This window comes from Anomaloglossus baeobatrachus, chromosome 3 (genome assembly GCF_048569485.1).
Source record: "Anomaloglossus baeobatrachus isolate aAnoBae1 chromosome 3, aAnoBae1.hap1, whole genome shotgun sequence".
Lineage (NCBI taxonomy): Eukaryota > Metazoa > Chordata > Amphibia > Anura > Aromobatidae > Anomaloglossus > Anomaloglossus baeobatrachus.
Genome location: NC_134355.1, coordinates 82,156,168 through 82,178,530, shown reverse-complemented (window position 1 = coordinate 82,178,530; position 22,363 = coordinate 82,156,168). Strand labels below are relative to the sequence as shown.

The 22,363-nt window shown below is 42.1% G+C and overlaps 1 protein-coding gene across 2 annotated transcripts in view; it reads left to right on the top strand.

The window, feature by feature from the left end:
* Positions 1 to 22,363, top strand: part of MACROD2 (mono-ADP ribosylhydrolase 2) — a 2,939,506-nt gene that overhangs the window by 2,108,122 nt on the left and 809,021 nt on the right. For both annotated transcript variants that reach the window (XM_075338062.1, XM_075338061.1), the window contains exon 7: positions 7,693 to 7,723. In XM_075338062.1, the coding sequence (XP_075194177.1) occupies positions 7,693 to 7,723 (31 nt within the window). The remainder of the gene's footprint in view (positions 1 to 7,692; positions 7,724 to 22,363) is intronic.

Below are 22,363 nucleotides of genomic sequence, written 5' to 3'. Positions count from 1 at the left end.
GGGCACATTACTACAGGATGGGGACAAGGATGGGCACATTACTACAGGATGGGAACAAGGATGGGTCATATTACTACAGGATGGGTACAAGGATTAGTCACATTACTACAGGATGGGGCACATTACTACAAGAATGGGAACAGGATGGGAGACATTACTAAACGATGAAGGCCAGGATGGGATAATTACTACTAGATATTAGCCAACATTACTACAGTTAGGTCCAGAAATATTTGGACAGTGACACAATTTTCGCGAGTTGGGCTCTGCATGCCCCCACATTGGATTTGAAATGAAACCTCTACAACAGAATTCAAGTGCAGATTGTAACGTTTAATTTGAAGGTTTGAACAAAAATATCTGATAGAAATTGTAGGAATTGTACACATTTCTTTACAAACACTCCACATTTTAGGAGGTCAAAAGTAATTGGACAAATAAACCAAACCCAAACAAAATATTTTTATTTTCAATATTTTGTTGCGAATCCTTTGGAGGCAATCACTGCCTTAAGTCTGGAACCCATGGACATCACCAAACGCTGGGTTTCCTCCTTCTTAATGCTTTGCCAGGCCTTTACAGCCGCAGCCTTCAGGTCTTGCTTGTTTGTGGGTCTTTCCGTCTTAAGTCTGGATTTGAGCAAGTGAAATGCATGCTCAATTGGGTTAAGATCTGGTGATTGACTTGGCCATTGCAGAATGTTCCACTTTTTTGCACTCATGAACTCCTGGGTAGCTCTGGCTGTATGCTTGGGGTCATTGTCCATCTGTACTATGAAGAGCCGTCCGATCAACTTTGCGGCATTTGGCTGAATCTGGGCTGAAAGTATATCCCGGTACACTTCAGAATTCATCCGGCTACTCTTGTCTGCTGTTATGTCATCAATAAACACAAGTGACCCAGTGCCATTGAAAGCCATGCATGCCCATGCCATTACGTTGCCTCCACCATGTTTTACAGAGGATGTGGTGTGCCTTGGATCATGTGCCGTTCCCTTTCTTCTCAAAAATTTTTTCTTCCCATCATTCTGGTACAGGTTGATCTTGGTCTCATCTGTCCATAGAATACTTTTCCAGAACTGAGCTGGCTTCATGAGGTGTTTATCAGCAAATTTAACTCTGGCCTGTCTATTTTTGGAATTGATGAATGGTTTGCATCTAGATGTGAACCCTTTGTATTTACTTTCATGGAGTCTTCTCTTTACTGTTGACTTAGAGACAGATACACCTACTTCACTGAGAGTGTTCTGGACTTCAGTTGATGTTGTGAACGGGTTCTTCTTCACCAAAGAAAGTATGCGGCGATCATCCACCACTGTTGTCATCCGTGGACGCCCAGGCCTTTTTGAGTTCCCAAGCTCACCAGTCAATTCCTTTTTTCTCAGAATGTACCCGACTGTTGATTTTGCTACTCCAAGCATGTCTGCTATCTCTCTGATGGATTTTTTCTTTTTTTTCAGCCTCAGGATGTTCTGCTTCACCTCAATTGAGAGTTCCTTAGACCGCATGTTGTCTGGTCACAGCAACAGCTTCCAAATGCAAAACCACACACCTGTAATCAACCCCAGACCTTTTAACTACTTCATTGATTACAGGTTAACGAGGGAGATGCCTTCAGAGTTAATTGCAGCCCTTAGAGTCCCTTGTCCAATTACTTTTGGTCCCTTGAAAAAGAGGAGGCTATGCATTACAGAGCTATGATTCCTAAACCCTTTCTCCGATTTGGATGTGAAAACTCTCATATTGCAGCTGGGAGTGTGCACTTTCAGCCCATATTATATATATAATTGTATTTCTGAACATGTTTTTGTAAACAGCTAAAATAACAAAACTTGTGTCACTGTCCAAATATTTCTGGACCTAACTGTATATGGTGCTATTTGTAAGACAATATTATTTACAAGTAGGGGATAAAATGTAAAAACATAATTAAAAACAAATCATGATTTTTTTTTACCGTTAAAATTCTTCTATATATAAACAAAAAAAGTGGACATTTGTTATAATAAACTGGGGAAAAATATTCAAAAACAGTGATCCAAAGCTGTAGATAAAAAATATGGTATCACTAAAAATGTCACTTGGCCATGCAAAGAACGTGGTCCCCCAAATATTTTTTTTTTATGTGTAGCCCATATATCTAGCCAAGTTTGTGACCCCTGCCTTAGACTATGACCTGTTAACATGACGTCAGGCAAAAAAACATTACGGATTCAAACTCGTCACAGCACATAGTAAATAAGATTTACAGCCACAGAATAATTGAATCCTATTTTCATGGTTAAATTTGCTTGGGTGTCATTTGCAGACAGCGATCCTAACAATTATGCAGCATTATTTAAACAGTGTGTATGTGCCGAGAAGTCTTCATGGTTTTAGTTATACAGCGTTAAACCCATTTCAGAATTCAGTATAGTGTTTTGTGGTTCACTATTCGATGTGACAACTTCAGATCCCTCCAGCACCCAGGAATTGTGACAACTTGTAAAATAGACTAATGAAACGCACTTAGCAATTTGTCCACACTTTTATGGTCTATTTAGTATTCTTAAATGCATGCATGAAATGTCTCATATATTATTAATAGTGCCTACTTTCCAAAGAAACATAGCTCAAGTCTTTCTGCAAATTTCCAATCATGTTCACTAATGGTAATTACTCAAAAGACAGAACTCCAAGTCAAGACAGTAATTATGTTTGAGACCATGTAGGGTCACATAGGTACTACGAAATAATATCCCATTATACAAATTGCAAGCCAAAGGACAGTTGGCAGGCCATTCGCTTGAAGGGATATGTTTGTTAGCAAAGCACTCAGAAAGGTATGTTTTATGTTTCATACTGTCCAAATGATTTTCCAGTTTTTGAAAAGGATTTTTCTTTTTGCAAAAAGTAATATATTTATATTATAATGTGTGAAAAAGTCTACCTAGCCGTTGGGGTAGATGTGCCAAATTTATCATACTGGATCTACTTGAGGCCGAGGTCACTCGAGAATATGAAAAATAATCCAGAAAACATGGAGTATTTTAATATGTATTGTCATAGGTATTCTGTCCTTGTGTCCGTATTTTACAACTGTGTGACATGTTTGTATACCTCAGCATTAGAGATGGGCGAATAGTAACTATTCGTGTTTGGATAATGCGTACAGAATACCAAGTCCTATGCCAGTATTCGTCACGGCAAGAAATATGCTTGGGTTGCCCGTTGACTTGCATTAGGTTCGTTATTCGTGATGAATACCGGAATAGCACTTTGGGATTGGGTTCGAATAATCCGAACCTGAATAGTTACTATTCACTCATCACTACTCAACATTCTAAACTGAAACTGTACATGATCAAATACAGTTTCCTAGTTTAATAAAGGCAATGTGTCTGCAAAACTTGTGTTCTATCTAGATGATCCGTATGGGATCTGTTTGGGTTTTTTTGCACACCCATAGACAGAAATAGGCAAAGCTCGGAAGAGAATAGTGGATGCTGTGATTTTTTTTTTCATACAGACGCTTGACCCTTGTGAATTTTTTTTTATCTGGATAGCCATATAAGTTTACATTGGTCAGTGTGCGATCCGATTTTTACTTGGACAGCACATGTACATCTGATATGCTTGTCTGAATAAACCCTTTGACTGTCTAGTCTAATTTTACACAACCTCTTGATTGGTTTATTTTTGAATATTTTTTTACACCAAAAATTGTCTTTATTTGGTGCATTGTTGGTCAGGCCACATCTCACTAAGCGACATCGCTAGCGACATCGCTGCTGAGTCACGTTTTTTGTGATGCAACAGCGATCTTGCTAGTGATGTCGCTGTGTGTGACATCCAGCAACGACCTGGCCCCTGCTGTGAGGTTGCCGGTCATTGCTGAATGTCCTGGACCATTTTTTGGTCATTGCTCTCCTTCTGTGAAGCACACATCACTGTGTTTGACAGCGGGAGCCAACGATCTGAATGTGCAGGGAGCAGGGAGCTGGCTTCTGGCAGCCTGCGGTAAGCTGGTAACCAAGGTACATATCGGGTATCCAAGCAAGGCGCTTTGCTTAGTAACCCGATGTGTATCATGGTTACGTGTGCAGGGAGCCGGCTTCTGGCAGCTTCGGACACTGGTAACCAAGGTACATATCGGGTATCCAAGCAAAGCGCTTTGCTTAGTAACCCTATGTGTACCATGGTTACGAAGTACAATGTCGTTACATAGGTCGCTGGTGGCTGGTGGCTGATCTTTAATCGCTGTGGAGATCTGCCTGATTGACAGCTCACTAGCGACCATGTAGCAACGCATCAACGATCCCTGCCAGGTCAGATCGCTGGTGGGATCGCTGGTTGCGTCGCTTAGTGTGACGGAACCCTAAGGAACTCCTTTTGAGGCTTAAAAATGTCTGCACACCAAATAAATGTGGTATACAGCATATGTACCTGAATTTTACCTTAATTTCAAGCCAGAATTCTGGTGCGTTTTAAATAGTAAATATAACCCATTCTGTTTTAAGTCCTTCCACTACTCCTTGCACTTTACTTATCCACAGATTGACGCTGGCCTAAGGACTCTGAGACGGGCTAATTGCTGGGGACAAACTGCCTGACAATGTTGGTAATTAGTCTAGATTTAATTGGCTTTTTGTTTCTCAGCTGTGGATTGGCACCAGGCTAAAAGCAGAGATAGAAATAAATAGTTTGGAACTAGAGTTGTGAGGATCAATTTACTGTATTCTGGTCCATTATTTCTGGCAGAGGATTATGAATCTCTTACCTTTCAAGATGATGCACAGATGATGTTGCACCAACCCAGCTAATAAAAAAGTGCTGTGAATACTGAAAGGTAAGAGATTCAGGAGCCTCCTGTCCAGCGACCAGACCACTGACCTAGTTGATGGACCTGGAGTTTGACACAATCGACTTTACTTGTGACTTATCATTCCTGTGATGACTATTACAATACCTAGGTTGAGGGCTGAAAATGTCGATGGGGAACATCCAGGGTTGCATACTGTGTTCTTTCCAGTAAAAATGTATGGCCAAAGTAAAGTGCAATCTCATAGTTTGGATCTTAACCTGAGAAGAAAACTGTAATCGTCTTAAGAATAGTAAAAATGTTTGTACAACACAGAGGACTTAAGGCCCCATCACACGCTATGATATATCTAACAATATGTCGTCGGGGTCATGGAATTCGTGACGCACATCCGGCATCGTTAGAGATGTCGTAGCGTGTGATACCTCCGACCGACTGTGAACGAGCAAAAATACTCACCTTATCGTTGCTCGTTGACATGTTGTTAATTTTCATAATGTTGTGCGTCCTTTTGCGCGCCGGTTGTTCGTAGTTCCCGAGTCAGCACACATCGCACCTTGTGACACCCTGGGAACGACGAACACAGCTTACCTGCGTCCCGCCAGCAATGCGGAAGAAAGGAGGTGGGCGGGATGTTACGTCCCGCTCATCTCCTCCCCTCTGCTTCTATTAGGTGGCCGCTGTGTGACGTCGCTGTGACGCCGAACGTCCCTCCCCCTTCAGGAAGAAGATGTTCGCCGCCAACAGCGACATCGTGAGGGAGGTAAGTACGTGTGACGGGGGTAAACCACTTTGTGCGCCACGGGCAACTAATTGCCCGTGACGCACAAATGATGGGGGCGGGTGCGATGTCTCATGCGATAGCACGATATATCGATGCGTGTGATGGGGCCTTTAGAGTGCAGGTAAAAGATCGCGGATTACGACATGTAAACATATTGTTGGTCATTTAACAACTTATTTAGAGAGGCTAGTTGCACTACCATGTACACTTTAGGATTGTTAACACAATCAAGGTCAATGTTCTAGGCAGCACATGTCCTATTTATGTGCTGCTGAGAATGATTATTTGTAAGCAAGTTTAAATCATTTAACCCAAACATGAAGCAAAATGCTATTTGGCAGCCTGTTTAGACAAGCCGTTTATCATTCTTGAGCTGTGTTCGCATGGCCGCAGCTTTTCACATGCAAGAGAATCAGGCCGATTATTCTAATGATACTCCGATCAGAGTTCTGATTGTCTTGGTTGTAGTCACAGTGCAGAGGAAACTACCTCTTTTCATTAGCACAAGGAAGTACAAGAAGCTATGGGATGAAACTAAAAGGAAGGCGATACCAATTAGACATTAGGAAAAACTTTCTGACAGTGAGGGCAGTCAGAGAGTAGAACAGGCGACCACGGGAGGTAGTGAGCTCTCCATCAATGGAAATCTTAAGTGGAAACTGGATAAACATATTAAAACACAAGATAGGACACTTAAGATCACCTTCATTATCAGATTTAAAGGTCTGTCCTAGCACTATAATTATTTAGACAGGAGGACATATAGGGAAACTCATGACCCATATAATCAATTAGAGTATAACAAAACTCCAAAAAATATCCACTTTTTGGTAAAATATCAAAAATCTTTATTATACACAAAGATTAAAATCGTACACCAAAAAACACAGGACAATATCAAGTAATATTAGTATAAATTAGGAAGCAGGGTGTTCCAGATAAAGATATCTGTTCAATGCGAGTCAAAACAGGGGTACACTGCACAGAGTGCAGAAGGTACTTAAGGTGGGTGCTGGAGAGATCACTGCATGCAGCTTTAATAGAAATAATTTATAAATCAGTGGGATACCAACTAAGAGCCCCAATCAAATGCTGATATATAATGCACAGTGCATTCACTGCATGGAGTGACAATTTCCAGCAACACACATCATACACATTAGGTATATAGCAAGTGCTTACCCAATTTGACCGCAAGATACAGATAGCAAACGCGCCCCTTTTCCGCGTTTCGTGGTCTTCTTTGGGGGAATGCTCTTTCTCAATGACCGTCCAGTGTAAATGCACCCTATGACCTACAGTCTTTTTATTCTCACTGTCTGTCCTTTATGTGTAAGGTTTTTTTTTTCTCACCCCACTAATATGATTTTACTAACACAACCACTTATAATCTAACAAGGTGTCTGCTTTGCACAATCCCACATTACTAAAAGACTATAACTGATCACAAATTTTAACCCTGTAGAGAAAACCTTGTTGCTCAGCCACTGTTCAATTTCTCTGCAGTGCCTCTACAGGAGAAATGATGCATTGCACAGTCTTCATTCAAAATCTGTGTAATGGAGGATTAGTCCTCCAGAATGAGGAATGTTGTTTTTAGCTGCTCTTCATTCACACACCACGGCCATGCTGCGGGTTTTAACTGCCAACATCGCTGTGCCCACTGCAGACTTGTTAATGTTTTCTTGCACAGTTGCCTAATCCATGTTTTATATGCAAAACTGTGGGGCCAATCAGCTATTTCCCTGAAAGTTTAAGTGATTCTTCAGGGAAGCTGTAAATTGACTGCGGTATAGGGAGTTTGCATGGGATCGCAGCCTTATAGAATACCTGAATCTATTAACTCAGATTTCCTTATTTATACTGTAAATTAAAATGTGTTTTCTTAACTAGATTGCCCCTTTAATATAAGTCAATGCTGATGTGCATTCACCTGTCAGATACGTTCAGGTATCTAGACTTTGGCTCCTATAACATCTCCATAATTTTGACCAAACTTGAATTTTCATTACTTGCCTAGATGTAGTCCTTAGGTGTCATATTTTTGTTATTCAGGCTGTTGATGTCAATTATAAGTGTTAATACTTCTCTTTTTGTTCCCATTTCAGGCTTTCCCCTGCATTTCTACAGGAATTTATGGTAAGAATCAATTTTCACCTTAATTTTTACTCATTGATTTGTTAATGAAGTCACAGTAAGTACAAATAAGTGTAATCCATAATATATAATCCACCATTCTGGCATGTATACTACTGCTGTGGATGGTTGGGCTATGCCACAGACAATCTGGAAATGCGTTAGCCAACAATCTCTGTGTCCACCAAAGAAACCTCCGAAATTGTACTTACTCAATGGAGTCCCCACTCAGAGAATTACCAAGGCATGGAAACCAACCAGCCCAATCACCCCCCCCCCCCTCCAGAGTGCAGCTCTGGTCTTGGACCACCTTAAAATTCAATGTCCAAATTTTTCCAATTACTCAAGCAATAATAATAATGAAAAAATACTCTGTAAACAGATCTATTATACCTTTCATGGTCCCTTTTAAGAATGAAAGCCATAATAATAGTGTGAACAAAGCTTTAAATAGATTGTCGCATCACAGGCATGTTTCGCATGCCCACACAACCCCAGTCTATCTCCAGAACTGGCAATAATCATCATTCTGTCTTGTGCTTTGACCACTGGATAGGTGGCCGCCCATGTAACACTGTCTCTTTACTTTTATATGAATCCCATGGAACAACCCCTTTAAAAATTCACATCCTGCAGATTTTAAAGGCAATATGTTTTCTTTCTATTGAGTAATTGTTACAACTAAAAATGAATGAGAAAAATAAGAAATTAAACAATGTCCTGTTTGCCGGTCTGCCGGAGTAGCGACAAGGTTCTGTAGCAAACTTTATTAGTAGAAAGCTGGTAGAATTACAAAACTTGTTGTTCTTCATGTCCTTGGTAGTGTGTCACAATTGGCAAAGCTGCTATAATTGGTTTTGTTTCAGCAGTTGGAGATTTGTGCCAGCTTCAACCATGGCATTTTCTCTAAGCTACAATTAGTATGTCCAAAACTTAAAGAGGTGGTTCCCTACTTAGTTTTCCAAGCCACATCGATATAACGTTAAGAAACAAAGCTTCTCTGAAATACTTTGTGTTGGCAATAGTGCCAGTGAGCGGCGCTATTGTGGTCCGCTCATCCCCATCGCGTGACTCCTGGGCTCCATGACCTTTTATGGTTGACATCACCAAGGCAGGCCTCAATCTCCCTGAGTGACTGGGCTGTGGGTGGCCTTTCACCGCTCGTCACAGCCCAGCATCATTCCTGCTTGCGGTGCTCTATGGTGAAGGAGAGAGCAGGGAGATGCTGCACTGTGATGCTGGACTGTGATGAGAGGTGAAATGCCGCCCATAGCCCAGTCATTCTCAGAGACTGGGGCCCGCCTTGGTGGTGTCAGGTCAACTGGAAGTTGACGTGACATCACCGGACATCAGAATGTCATGGAGCCGGGGGGTCACGTGATGGGCATGAGCGGACCGCAATAGTGCCGCTCACTGGCAGTATTGCCAACACAAGGTATTAGAGAAGCCTTGTTCCTCAACATTATATCGATGTGGCCAGTAATGCTGACTAGTGAATCACCGCTTTAATGGGGTGGAATACGGAGGGCTAATAGGGATCACGCAAATTGGTCTGATCTTGGACTGGCCGAGCGTCTCCCGACCCAAGCATGACAGCTCCATAGAAATATATGAAGGCATGGTGCTCTGGTCTTGAAACCTGTGGCCAGTCTATGCCTTGCGGTCTGAGATCGAACCAATTAGGTTGGAGTCATCAATACAAGATTCATAAGGCATATATAAGTCAATGGTGTCAGGGACCAACTGAAAACTGGGTTGCGTGTGGGGACTTCCTCATGGGTGAGTTGTGTACTATGTGGTCGCATTAGGCGATGACTATATGGATTTCTGGTGTCTAATATTTTGCATTGATTTTTTGCATGGATATATTGATTCAGTCACTTGTTAATTCCATGTGACCTGCACTATATGTTGTTTCATTCACCACCGACACTAGAATGTTCCCCCGCCTGGGGTGTATTCACTTTTTCCTACTCCTTGTGACCTCTACTTTAATTATATTTTCCCATGTGTGTTTTTAAATATATTCCAATAAAAAATTGATATATTTTTATGCAGTTTGGGTGATTTGATCTGGTTTCTTTTGGCCACATATGATGTTCTTTCGATAAGCTTGGAGGTCTGCATGAACCCTTATACATTTTTTATTTTTTACCCTTAGATTCTAATTTGAAAAAGATTAGGCTAAAAGAAAATATTATAATGGTATCAAAGTATACATTTTATTTAGTTTTTTAACACCTTTCTTTTTATTTGTTGGCTTTTTCCAGTGCTGATGTACCTTATACGACAGTCATTTTTCATAGTAACAAACTATTTAATGTGCATATTAAAAATTAACAGGTTACACATCATTTCCACATGGAGCGGGGAAAAAAAAAAAACACTGTCGTGTACTAACAGCTGAAATTAATTTACTGGACAAAGTAGGCAATCTGATATCTGCTAGGTGCTGTACAAAGCCCGAAACAAGGCTTAATCATGTGTGCATATCTAGATGAGACAGGAACACTGAGCGAGAGGTTTTATGAGACTGGAAACGAATGAGCAGCACTGGTGGCGATAAAATATCACATTGAATACACATTAGCTCAGCATGTTTAAAGCTGATCCACTACACACAGACTTGGCAACCTCAGCCATCAATGTGATTACATCTAAGAGTATATATTATGTATGAACGCTCCTGACATGTAAGTGCAGGGCCTAATCCATTCACATTTAGAAAGTCATTTACCCATTGGGTTATGTTATTGGAACAACAAAACATCAATCGTAACTGGAGAATTCGCTCAGTGGTTTTGCTGAGATTTGTACTTAGTGTAAAGTTCAGGTTATAATATCTTTACTGTATTATTTTTTATTTTTTTTTTATTCCCAGACTTAATTTTTTTTTCTCCTCTGTACTTGACATAAAATCCTACACGAGTTAATATAAAAAATATATCAATGTTCATTCTGGCAGAATTCCCAGAATGTGACGTTGGTAAGTTGGCCACTTTGCCTAGGTCGGTACTTTCTACAGCTTTTGTGTGGGCTATTTAGTAAAATCCATGGCCAAAATATTGTGAGTGGGCTATGGTAGCAGGCACCAGGCTAAAAATAATGCATTCAACAAAGCTGAAAATAAAAAAAGTCAAGCATTTGTACTGCTGAAAGAGGAAAATGTAAATTTAAAATTTCAAAGTGTAATTATATGTATGTGTTGTTTATTGTTCTTTTCAATAAGAGAGAATACTGATAATTCTGGAATTTCAATTTCTCAGGATTAAAATTATAAACATTATTTAGACTTGCAAAACTCTTCACACCCTGCATCCCACATCACAACCCCTGGGTGGCCACACAGACACATGTAGCATAAGCAGCTCTAATAGCTGCTGATCTCACACCGCTCATCTTGGGTTATAAATAGTGATGAGCGAGCGTTCTTGCCATTACTCGTTACTCCATTGAGCATCAGGGTTTGAAAATCGCTGACATTCCCATTGACTTCCATTTTACTCAGTACTTGAATTGCGCCAAAGCCCCAATCGAGTGATAAGCAGTGGCGAGCTTGCGCTCTCATTACTAGTTAGGACCGTCTGACTCTTTCCTAATAATTTATAACAAAGACGAGGATCGTAACACACTGCTCAGATTGGCTGGCTCTCCCAACCAGAGCATGTATCACCGCTGTCTCTCTTCATTATGAGACTAGTGACAGATTCAGGGCTAGAGAGTTATTTCCATGCAAGGCTCTCAATATTAAATGCATTTTCTTTTATTTTGGAACTTGTAGGGTTATTGTCAGTTTCTCCTTGCCAGCAGCATACTCATTAACTCTCCTCAACACTCCCAGTCCCTATATATACTCTTTTCTCCCTGTAGGGGGTGCCGGTTATACTGAATCCTTAGTCTGAGACTTGGCCTGGAGGTAAAAGGAGCTGGTGGTACCCTTTCTGTCTGTTGTGGTGTAGACTGCAATCCTGGTGTCTGACTGCAGCCTAGAAGTTGGAGTTTATTCTTTGTTGAATCCCCTGTTTGTCTTCCCTCCCTTGTGTGTTGTTTTAGTGGAACAGTGTGACTAATAATTCTTACCTACAAAAATATATCCGGCACACCACAATGTTAAAGAGGAATCTTAGGTTTGGTTTGAAAAAAATGATGATTTATTGTGTATATACAAGAAAGTCCGTCCAACGTTTCGATCCAAAAGGATCTTTCACAGGGACAATGGGACTAGTATAAAGAAAAGAAAAAACATACATAGAATTAAAAACAAAAACAGTAACAGTGAAACACTGTTGTAGTTACATGATCAGACAAATAGTGAATATGAAGAAAATGGCAGAAACTGCAGAGACAAAGAAACTCTTAAATCCATTAATTTCATAGGCACCAATGGAAGAAACACGAAAATCTCCATTAAGATATAAGACAAATGACAATCTGTTGAGACATGAAAAAGATCATTAGAGAAGTGACCATACATGATGATAAGACACGTACCTAAATGTATAAAAGGATTGTCAAATCGCATCAGTACAAGTAATGATGGTCATCAAAGTATATGGGAAGAATGCGTAAGCGTTCTATGAAGGAGGTAGACAAGAAGACCGGGTTATAAATGAAATATATCGAACACAAAAGTCTGATTACACAAGTCAGAAAAAGAGTCTGGTTACACAAGTCAGAAAAAGAGGGGGGACATACCTCAGTAATATACTTTGTGATATGGTGCTGAGGGAGTGTCCATCAAGGACGTGTTGTGATATCGTGCACGACGGGGGGATATCCTAGAAAAGATGAATCATGGAAGAGAAGAGGTGAGGAGTAATGCTATGATCCTCATTTGTAAAGGAGACAGAATATCAATATTGTAATATGCAACAGGAACCTATATGTATAAACCTACCGAATCACTGGTACTAATTAATGTTAGTAACACAATATCGGATGAGAGGTCCGATCATGTGACAGAGAGATGACGCCAAAGCAGTTCTTATGCAACGTTATCTGTATAAGTAATGGAATGTAAAATATAAGTAATATAAATGAGGAGGAAAGGAGAAAAGAGGGGAAAAAAAGAGGGAAAAAAAGGATTCTAGGTGAAAGGGTGAACCTACCAGGGAAGGAGGAATCTCAGTAATCGTTGGGGGATTAATGCTAGACACGGAGTAGGTCTCTAAGGGTCACTTGGAATGGAAAAGAGAATAATATGAAACATGATCATATGCGTTAAACATTTATAGAATAGAACTATTAGGGGTAGGTCATTCCATATGTACCTGGTCTGTGCGTATCGCAGGGTGTATATCTGGTCTGTACATTAGGGTATGTTGGAGAGACGTATAGTGGTTCCCTGCAGGAGAGAGGTCCAGTTTGTCTAAGAGAGATTCCCTTATAGAATGCAGTGCAGGAATTCTAGATTAAAGAAAAAGAACCTGTAATATAAACACTTGTCCCACATGGTGCATATAGGTCAGTAAAAAGGGAAATAAGATGTAGAATATTATACCTTCCAGGAAGGAGGAATTGGCAGTGCTGCCGGCTAAAGTGAGATGAGGGGAAGCCTGCAACTGAAGGTAAAAAAATGGTAAAGGATTTGTAAGAAAGAGAATGTATGAACGGACCGTGGAGGTGCCATTCAGGTAGTACCTGCGTAGATAAGGATGTGGGTCTCCTGTGGTGGCGTCAGCAGGGTGCGTGGATAGCTGTGGGCTCTTTTATATGCGTCTATGTTAAAAGCTGCGTCCACTTCCTGTATCGGAGTGGAACGCAGTGAGGTAGGTGGAACGCACGCCCGCGCATGCGCATTAGTCTAATACAACACGCATGCGCAGAGTGAGTGGGGAGCCGTGTTTGCTTCTTAATGAAAGGAAGTGTGACGTTGTTGGTGCTTGCTGTCAGCTGCCAGGAGGGGTGAATGGAAAACATAGGCGAATAGCGTCAGGGGCTGTTTGGACATCATAACATGTGTGTGTATAGCAAATAATTATAGTGATCAAATAGATCACGTAACTTTAAATGGAGCAATTGGAGTGAAACGTGGGGTCACAGGATTATAGTAAGAAGATAGTGTGAATATAAGAAAAAGATAAGAAAGTGGAAGGAAAAAGGAAAAAGGCAATGTAAATTATATTAAGATATCAAGGGACAAGTTTATGTGAGTGTGTGACTCGTGTAGATTAATGTGATGTTGGCTGTGCAGTAGTGATGTATAGTGGGTACTCGTGGGGGAAGGGGAACTATAGTGAGACATATGTAGGAGACCACATAAAGAAATGGATACCTAATACAAACCTATATGGTGCTGACAGATGGAAGTGAGGTACGTGATTACTGTGGTGGGAAGTGAGTCGTAATAGAGTGCAGCAAAAAATTTCACGTGGCTAGGGGAACCTAGAGGGTAAAGGGAGACAAAATTAGACAAGGTAATCAGACATTATGTATGTAATGGGTCAAAAAGAACATAAATGAAAATAGCAAAAAATAAAAATAAGTAAATAAGTTCTTTTTGACCCATTACATACATAATGTCTGATTACCTTGTCTAATTTTGTCTCCCTTTACCCTCTAGGTTCCCCTAGCCACGTGAAATTTCTTGCTGCACTCTATTGCGACTCACTTCCCACCACAGTAATCACGTACCTCACTTTCATCTGTCAGCACCATATAGGTTTGTATTAGGTATCCATTTCTTTATGTGGTCTCCTACATATGTCTCACTATAGTTCCCCTTCCCCCACGAGTACCCACTATACATCACTACTGCACAGCCAACATCACATTAATCTACACGAGTCACACACTCACATAAACTTGTCCCTTGATATCTTAATATAATTTACATTGCCTTTTTCCTTTTTCCTTCCACTTTCTTATCTTTTTCTTATATTCACACTATCTTCTTACTATAATCCTGTGACCCCACGTTTCACTCCAATTGCTCCATTTAAAGTTACGTGATCTATTTGATCACTATAATTATTTGCTATACACACACATGTTATGATGTCCAAACAGCCCCTGACGCTATTCGCCTATGTTTTCCATTCACCCCTCCTGGCAGCTGACAGCAAGCACCAACAACGTCACACTTCCTTTCATTAAGAAGCAAACACGGCTCCCCACTCACTCTGCGCATGCGTGTTGTATTAGACTAATGCGCATGCGCGGGCGTGCGTTCCACCTACCTCACTGCGTTCCACTCCGATACAGGAAGTGGACGCAGCTTTTAACATAGACGCATATAAAAGAGCCCACAGCTATCCACGCACCCTGCTGACGCCACCACAGGAGACCCACATCCTCATCTACGCAGGTACTACCTGAATGGCACCTCTACGGTCCGTTCATACATTCTCTTTCTTACAAATCCTTTACCATTTTTTTACCTTCAGTTGCAGGCTTCCCCTCATCTCACTTTAGCCGGCAGCACTGCCAATTCCTCCTTCCTGGAAAGTATAATATTCTACATCTTATTTCCCTTTTTACTGACCTATATGCACCATGTGGGACAAGTGTTTATATTACAGGTTCTTTTTCTTTAATCTAGAATTCCTGCACTGCATTCTATAAGGGAATCTCTCTTAGACAAACTGGACCTCTCTCCTGCAGGGAACCACTATACGTCTCTCCAACATACCCTAATGTACAGACCAGATATACACCCTGCGATACGCACAGACCAGGTACCTATGGAATGACCTACCCCTAATAGTTCTATTCTATAAATGTTTAACGCATATGATCATGTTTCATATTATTCTCTTTTCCATTCCAAGTGACCCTTAGAGACCTACTCCGTTTCTAGCATTAATCCCCCAACGATTACTGAGATTCCTCCTTCCCTGGTAGGTTCACCCTTTCACCTAGAATCCTTTTTTTCCCCTCTTTTTTTCCCCTCTTTTCTCCTTTCCTCCTCATTTATATTACTTATATTTTACATTCCATTACTTATACAGATAACGTTGCATAAGAACTGCTTTGGCGTCATCTCTCTGTCACATGATCGGACCTCTCATCCAATATTGTGTTACTAACATTAATTAGTACCAGTGATTCGGTAGGTTGATACATATAGGTTCCTGTTGCATATTATAATATTGATATTCTGTCTCCTTTACAAATGAGGATCATAGCATTACTCCTCACCTCTTCTCTTCCATGATTCATCTTTTCTAGGATATCCCCCCGTCGTGCACGATATCACAACACATCCTTGATGGACACTCCCTCAGCACCATATCACAAAGTATATTACTGAGGTATGTCCCCCCTCTTTTTCTGACTTGTGTAACCAGACTCTTTTTCTGACTTGTGTAATCAGACTTTTTTGTTCGATATATTTCATTTATAACCCGGTCTTCTTGTCTACCTCCTTCATAGAACGCTTACGCATTCTTCCAATATACTTTGATGACCATCATTACTTGTACTGATGCGATTTGACAATCCTTTTATACATTTAGGTACGTGTCTTATCATCATGTATGGTCACTTCTCTAATGATCTTTTTCATGTCTCAACAGATTGTCATTTGTCTTATATCTTAATGGAGATTTTCGTGTTTCTTCCATTGGTGCCTATGAAATTAATGGATTTAAGAGTTTCTTTGTCTCTGCAGTTTCTGCCATTATCTTCATATTCACTATTTGTCTGATCATGTAACTACAACAGTGTTTCACTGTTACTGTTTTTGTTTTTAATTCTATGTATGTTTTTTCTTTTCTTTATACTAGTCCCATTGTCCCTGTGAAAGATCCTTTTGTATCGAAACGTTGGACGGACTTTCTTGTATATACACAATAAATCATCATTTTTTTCCAAACTAAACCTAAGATTCCTCTTTAACATTGTGGTGTGCCGGATATATTTTTGTAGTATTGGACTTATTATTCTAGAGCACCCCCACGTGGAGTGAGCCAGGTCTATCTCATTAATAATAATCCTTACCTGTCCATTCACTAGCCAGGACTATTGTAGGGTCACTCAGGGCTTCAGATTCCTTCTCAGCGAAAGGTCAGGAACCTGTATAGGGACTGGCTAGGAGTGCAGGTTACAGTTGCAGGTAAGTGCAGGAGGTGTCCATCCTCACTCTCACTAGTGCTAGGGACCACCATTGTTAAAGTGTCCCCAGTGTACCCCTTGTTTGTCATGGTGAAACCCCTGGGTGATGTGTGTTTTGCCCCATGCCGGAACTTCCCCAAGTCTGTGTGTGACAGCATGATGGCATGTAATTCTATACAGCTGTCATGCCCAGGAAAGCCAGTGACTAGTCTGAGCATTGCATTGCGCTCCTAATCTGAGTTGTATAGCCATCTGACTGTTCCCTCAAAGAAAATCTAACAGTTGATTCATGCAGCCCCAAACATGGATCAGAAATCAACTTAGTGATTGCAGTAATTTATGATTTGTCTAAAACACTGTGATGTTTAAAAGAAAATATATTTTTGAAAGCCGACCAGATTAAATGCAACACAAGGGATTAGTCCAATGGATGGTTTCAGAGTGAAACATACATGGAGAAAAGTAATGGTTGTGGCCTCTTCCTAGTCTGTAGTTTGGGTAGCATGAATCGGCTGTCAGGTTCTCTTTAACAGAGTATTCTAAACTTCAAAAAGGAAACCGTTAATTCTGACAACACTATTAATCTTCAGACATAGTGTTAATCTATCGTTTACTAACATTATAACAGTACTGAAACTGCGTCTCCCAGGAAAAAACTTAATTTTCCCATGAGCCGCTGGCTTTTAGCCATGTAGGTGTGACCAGATGATTTATTGTCACCACTCACAGCACTGAGAACCGCATAATCATGCCCCGGCATTGACACTTGGTTCTAAAGTTCAAGATTGCAATTTTCTTATTATTATACAAGTGTAGGATTATTATATATTGTAAAGGTGTGATTAGAGGTGTGATCAGAGATCAGAATTTCTCTGGTGTGGTGAAGATGGAAAAAAAATGTTCTCTATATTTTCCATTTTGTTAAGGCTGCTTTACACCAGAAGATCTATCGTGCGATAGATCGTCGGGGTCACGGTTTTTGTGACGCACATCCGGCATCGCAAGCGATGCCGGCCTGTGTAACACCTCCTAGCGACGCAGTATCGCTCACAAATCATGAGTCGTGTACTGCTCATTAGGTTTTATAATATCGTTTAATTTAATTGTTCATCGTTCCCGGGGTAGCACATGCTGCTCCGTGTGACACCCCGGGAATGATGAACATCGCTTACCTGCGACCCGCGGCTCTCGCTGGCTATGTGGAAGGAAGGAGGTGGACGGGATGTTTACATCCCGCTCATCTCCGCCCCTCTGCTTCTATTGGCCGGCGGCCGTGTGACATCGCTGTGACGCTGAACGTCCCTCCCACTCCAGGAAGTGGACGTTCGCCGCCCACAGCGAGGTCGGACGGGAGGTGTACGTGTGACGGGGGGCTACCGACTTTGTGCGCCACGGGCAGCGATTTGCCCGTGACGCAAAAACGACGGGGGCGGGTACGATCGATTGTGAATTTGCACAATCGGTCGAACCGTGTAAAGCAGCCTTTTGTTCATGAAAATCCTACCGACTGCAGTCGAATTTGTTTTACATGGACCCCTTTGACGTGCGTGATGAGTGCAATCTAATTTACACAGGCAACTTGGGCAGATTCAGTCCAAGGAAAAAAATCAGAAACAGCCCATAGAATAGCATGGGGATGAGTGTTATCCAATGTTTTGTTATATTGCACTCGGACTGAAAATACGGTGATGTGAGTGAGCCCTTGACCTTAATGTATCACATGGTTTCTGCTGTCTAACCTGAGAACAGTATGAAGTAGGAACAGACCATGAATCTAATGGCTCGTACACATGACTGTTTACATTTGATAAGTTCTATCCATGGTTTTGATGGATAACACTTGGTACTGTACCGATATTATTCTATGAGGCTGTGCACATGTCCAATTTTTTTCTTGGTCCCAGTGTTCTGAGTTAAAAATCAGTGACATGTCTGATTTTGAGCCGTCGGATCAAAATCGGCTGTGCAAGTCTGAGTATATGGCAAATGTAGGACCGTACTTGGATGACATCCAAGTGTGGTCTGATTTTTACTGACTGACTGAATGGAAAAGGTGGAGAAACTTTTTTTTTTTATACTGCACCTCCAAGAAAAAAATATTCCACACTGATCAGATTCTAATCAGAGTCTGATCAACATAATTGGGCCATTTTTCTTGGATGTGGAGAATACTGACATGTGCACCTACCCTAAATTTGAGTCACTTGCTGCTGTAGCATTAATCATGCAGTAATGCTGCAGCTCTGCTAGTCCTCTCGGTGATCAGCTCCCGTTATGTAGTCCTCCATATTCACGTGCTTTGACTAAACTCATCCTCTACCATTGATTGTCAGCTTTCTGTCTTTGGATAGTAAGCTGTCAATCAATGATGTAGTTGAGTTAACAGAAACTCATGACTGAGAGGACTAGCAGAGCTTTAGCAGATGAGAGAGCACATTTAGCAAAACAACAACAGGAGGCCCAGTAAATGATACATTGCTGGAATCAGGGTCTTTCTCCCTATTTTATGCTTCCCTCAGACTGGGAAGTATTAACTTGGTGACCGGTTTCCCTTAAAGGAATCTGTCAGCAGGTTTTTGCTACCTCATCTGATATAAGCATGATGTAGGCAAAGAGACTCTAAATTAAACGATTTATCACTTATATTACTGTGTGCAGCCATTCTGACACAGTGAAAGATTTTAGATTTTGCATGTAGCAGAGCTCTGGGATCTGCCCCTGCCCACACTGGGCTTTCAGTGTATATTTTCATAGACTGTGGCTGCTAATCACAGAAGGTTTCAGATAAGATATGCCGTATTTTTCGTATTATAAGACGCACTTTTCCTCCCAAAAATTTGAGAGGAAAGTGAGGGGTGCATCTTATAATCTGAATGTAGCTCACCAGGTTAATGGAGTGAGGGGGGTTTCTCATGAGGCCGGTGGAATGCTGCGGCGGCTGTGCGGGGTCTGCTGAGGCTGTGCGGGTGCTGCGGCAGCTTTTGTGAGGCCTCTGGTGGCTGTGAGGGTTCTGTGTTGGCTTGTGGGGCTGTGTGGGGTCTCCGGCGGCTGGTGATGAGGAGACAGTACGTGTTGTCCAGCGGCTGGGCTTGGGCTGTGGACGGTGAGGACTTTCAAAAATCCCGCCTGAAGTCGGCGCAGAGCAGATAGAGCTCTCAGCTCAAGCTCTCATCTGCACAGGCGCCACATCTGGCCCATTGATCTCCGAGCAGCAGACTTAAGGAAAATGATGCCCGGAGATGGCGCTTGAGCAGATGAGATTTTGGCTTGCCATTGAGCAGAGACCTCAATCACCACTGCCATTTCTTTGAACCCCTCACTGCTGGCAGCCGCTGCCGCTGCAGCCCTAGCACCAGCACGGCTGTCCCAGCATGAGTGTGATGCCCCTGACTCTATCAGGATGTCACGGGGAACTGCACCCCTGTCTCTTATGGTGCAGAATCCACCCTCCATGGTTCTGGGTTCCTACACACTGGTATTGCTTCCATCAGCACTTAAATCCTAACCACACCTCACACCACACCCTGTCAGGCACACCAGTGGGTGGTCTAGCTGGAAAAGGGCCACCAGCCTAGGGGTCAAGCAGACTGGTGGGAGGGAGGAAGTCAGTTCAGCAGTAACTCCCAAAGAGTAAGGAGCTGGGAGCAGCAGCTCCATGGAGGTCAGTAGTAGCCCTCAGAGAGTGAGGAGCTGAGGGAGTTGTAGCTCCCTGTGTGACCTTGGTTGGGTCGCAGTTGGTGGTCTGGGACCAGAGGAGTCGGAGATCCGGTCGCAGGGTATTGGAAAAGGTGTACTGACTTAGTTTTGGAGAAGGGCCGGCACCAGGAAGTCCAGTAACCGGACCGGTACCGAGTACGGCTGGGTACAGGACCCTAGATCAGGTAGTAGCTTCACGCAACCTGATAATTCACCTGTGGAGGATAGTCTCTTTATGAACTTTCGCCAAGAGCTCAGAGATCGAGGGCATCAACACAACGAGGGGCATAGGGCTTTCCAGCTTATGCTGCCTACTGAAATCCCAAGTGTCAGCCATCGAGAGCACATCTCCACTATTTCAATATAGGGAGTGGGACCCTGACAGCTTCAGGCCGATGGGTCACTTAGGAACTTGTATACTTGTGCAAGGAGGCAGGCTCCGGACCACTAAGCAATACCAGATGGACACCCGGACGGGCTCCCCAGAGTGGCAGAGGTACCCAGAGATTTGGTTTACTCCTGTGTCAGAGTCTGCTTAATGATTGCACCAACATCTTCACAGCCTGAGTGAGTACACTGCCCTCCCCGGTCCTGACCTGCCCAAATCACCTCCACCATCCCATTCACCATCCCTACGGAGCCCTGGGACCTTCCCTACCTGTGGAGGGACCTCCATCTCGCTGCCCCGCTCCATCCACCCCGGGTACTCCCATCGGCAGTGGCGGTACTCCCATACCGCACACCATGGGTGGCGTCACGAACTGTCCCCTTGTAAATATTTCCCCCTCTTATTTGAGTGGCCGCTGAGCCCTGGGTCCGGGGACCCTCGAGCCACAGCAAAACCCCCGGATCCGAGCAGTCTGACTGCTGCAGGGCCGGCCTATGAGCACAGCTGCCCGAGCCCCAGCCTCCGTCGCAGTGCCAGCCTCTGCCGCAGCCCCAACACAGCTGCACCGGCACAGCCTACTGGGACACCCACTGCCCCTGCCTCATGTGACTCCGCTCCACCACCGCTGCTGCCCCTTCTGGTAAGACACCTCCGGATTATAAAACAGACCATTTTTTTTACCTATTTTTGCTCTGAATTTGGGGTGCATCTTTTAATCCAATGCGTCTTATATACCGAAACATACGGTACTTTACAGTTCCAGCCAGGGTTTATCTGTGGCCAACTTTTCCCGGACTATTGCAGGTGAAGGACCAGTCTCTTGCATGTACATAATGAGAGACCTGTCAATCACTTAATGTAGCTCTTGAATGAGGTAGTCAGGGTCAGCGCCGGACTAGTCTGATCTCCAACTATGGTCCCCTGTCAGATCCTTAATGTATATGTTCTCTGACATGCAAGAGAATATATGTCAGGCTTCAATTATACAGTCAGGCTGCGGTTTGGCAGCATGCTCGCCTAACAAGCTCCCTTTAAGCAAGATGTATTTTTTATAACATGTAAAAAATATGTTGACTTCAAACTATATAATATTTTACTGGTCAGTTCACATTACCACAGTACAAAAAAAATGTTCTGCATAAAATATTTTCACACTTTGTAATGAAAATCTTTTTCTTTTTAAAACTTGGCGTGGAGTATTGCTGTGAATGTCAGAAAGTCCTTGACATCTCTTAATGTATTTGTGTTTTTTTCTCCATGGTATATTTTTTTCTTCTTTTATATGCTCTGGCCTGGAACATTTGTAATGAATTTTTCAGTGTCCACATTCTTGAAGTGTAACAAAAAGAACAAAACTTATTAGAATTTGTGTGAAAATATCTTTTAGAATAATTACTTTTTTTTATCCACACTATGATTCTTCTTATTACAGTAAAATAGAAAATCCTTTCAAATTTTAAAACTATAATACCATTAAAGATCAAGGCTTGTGCTAAATAATTCTT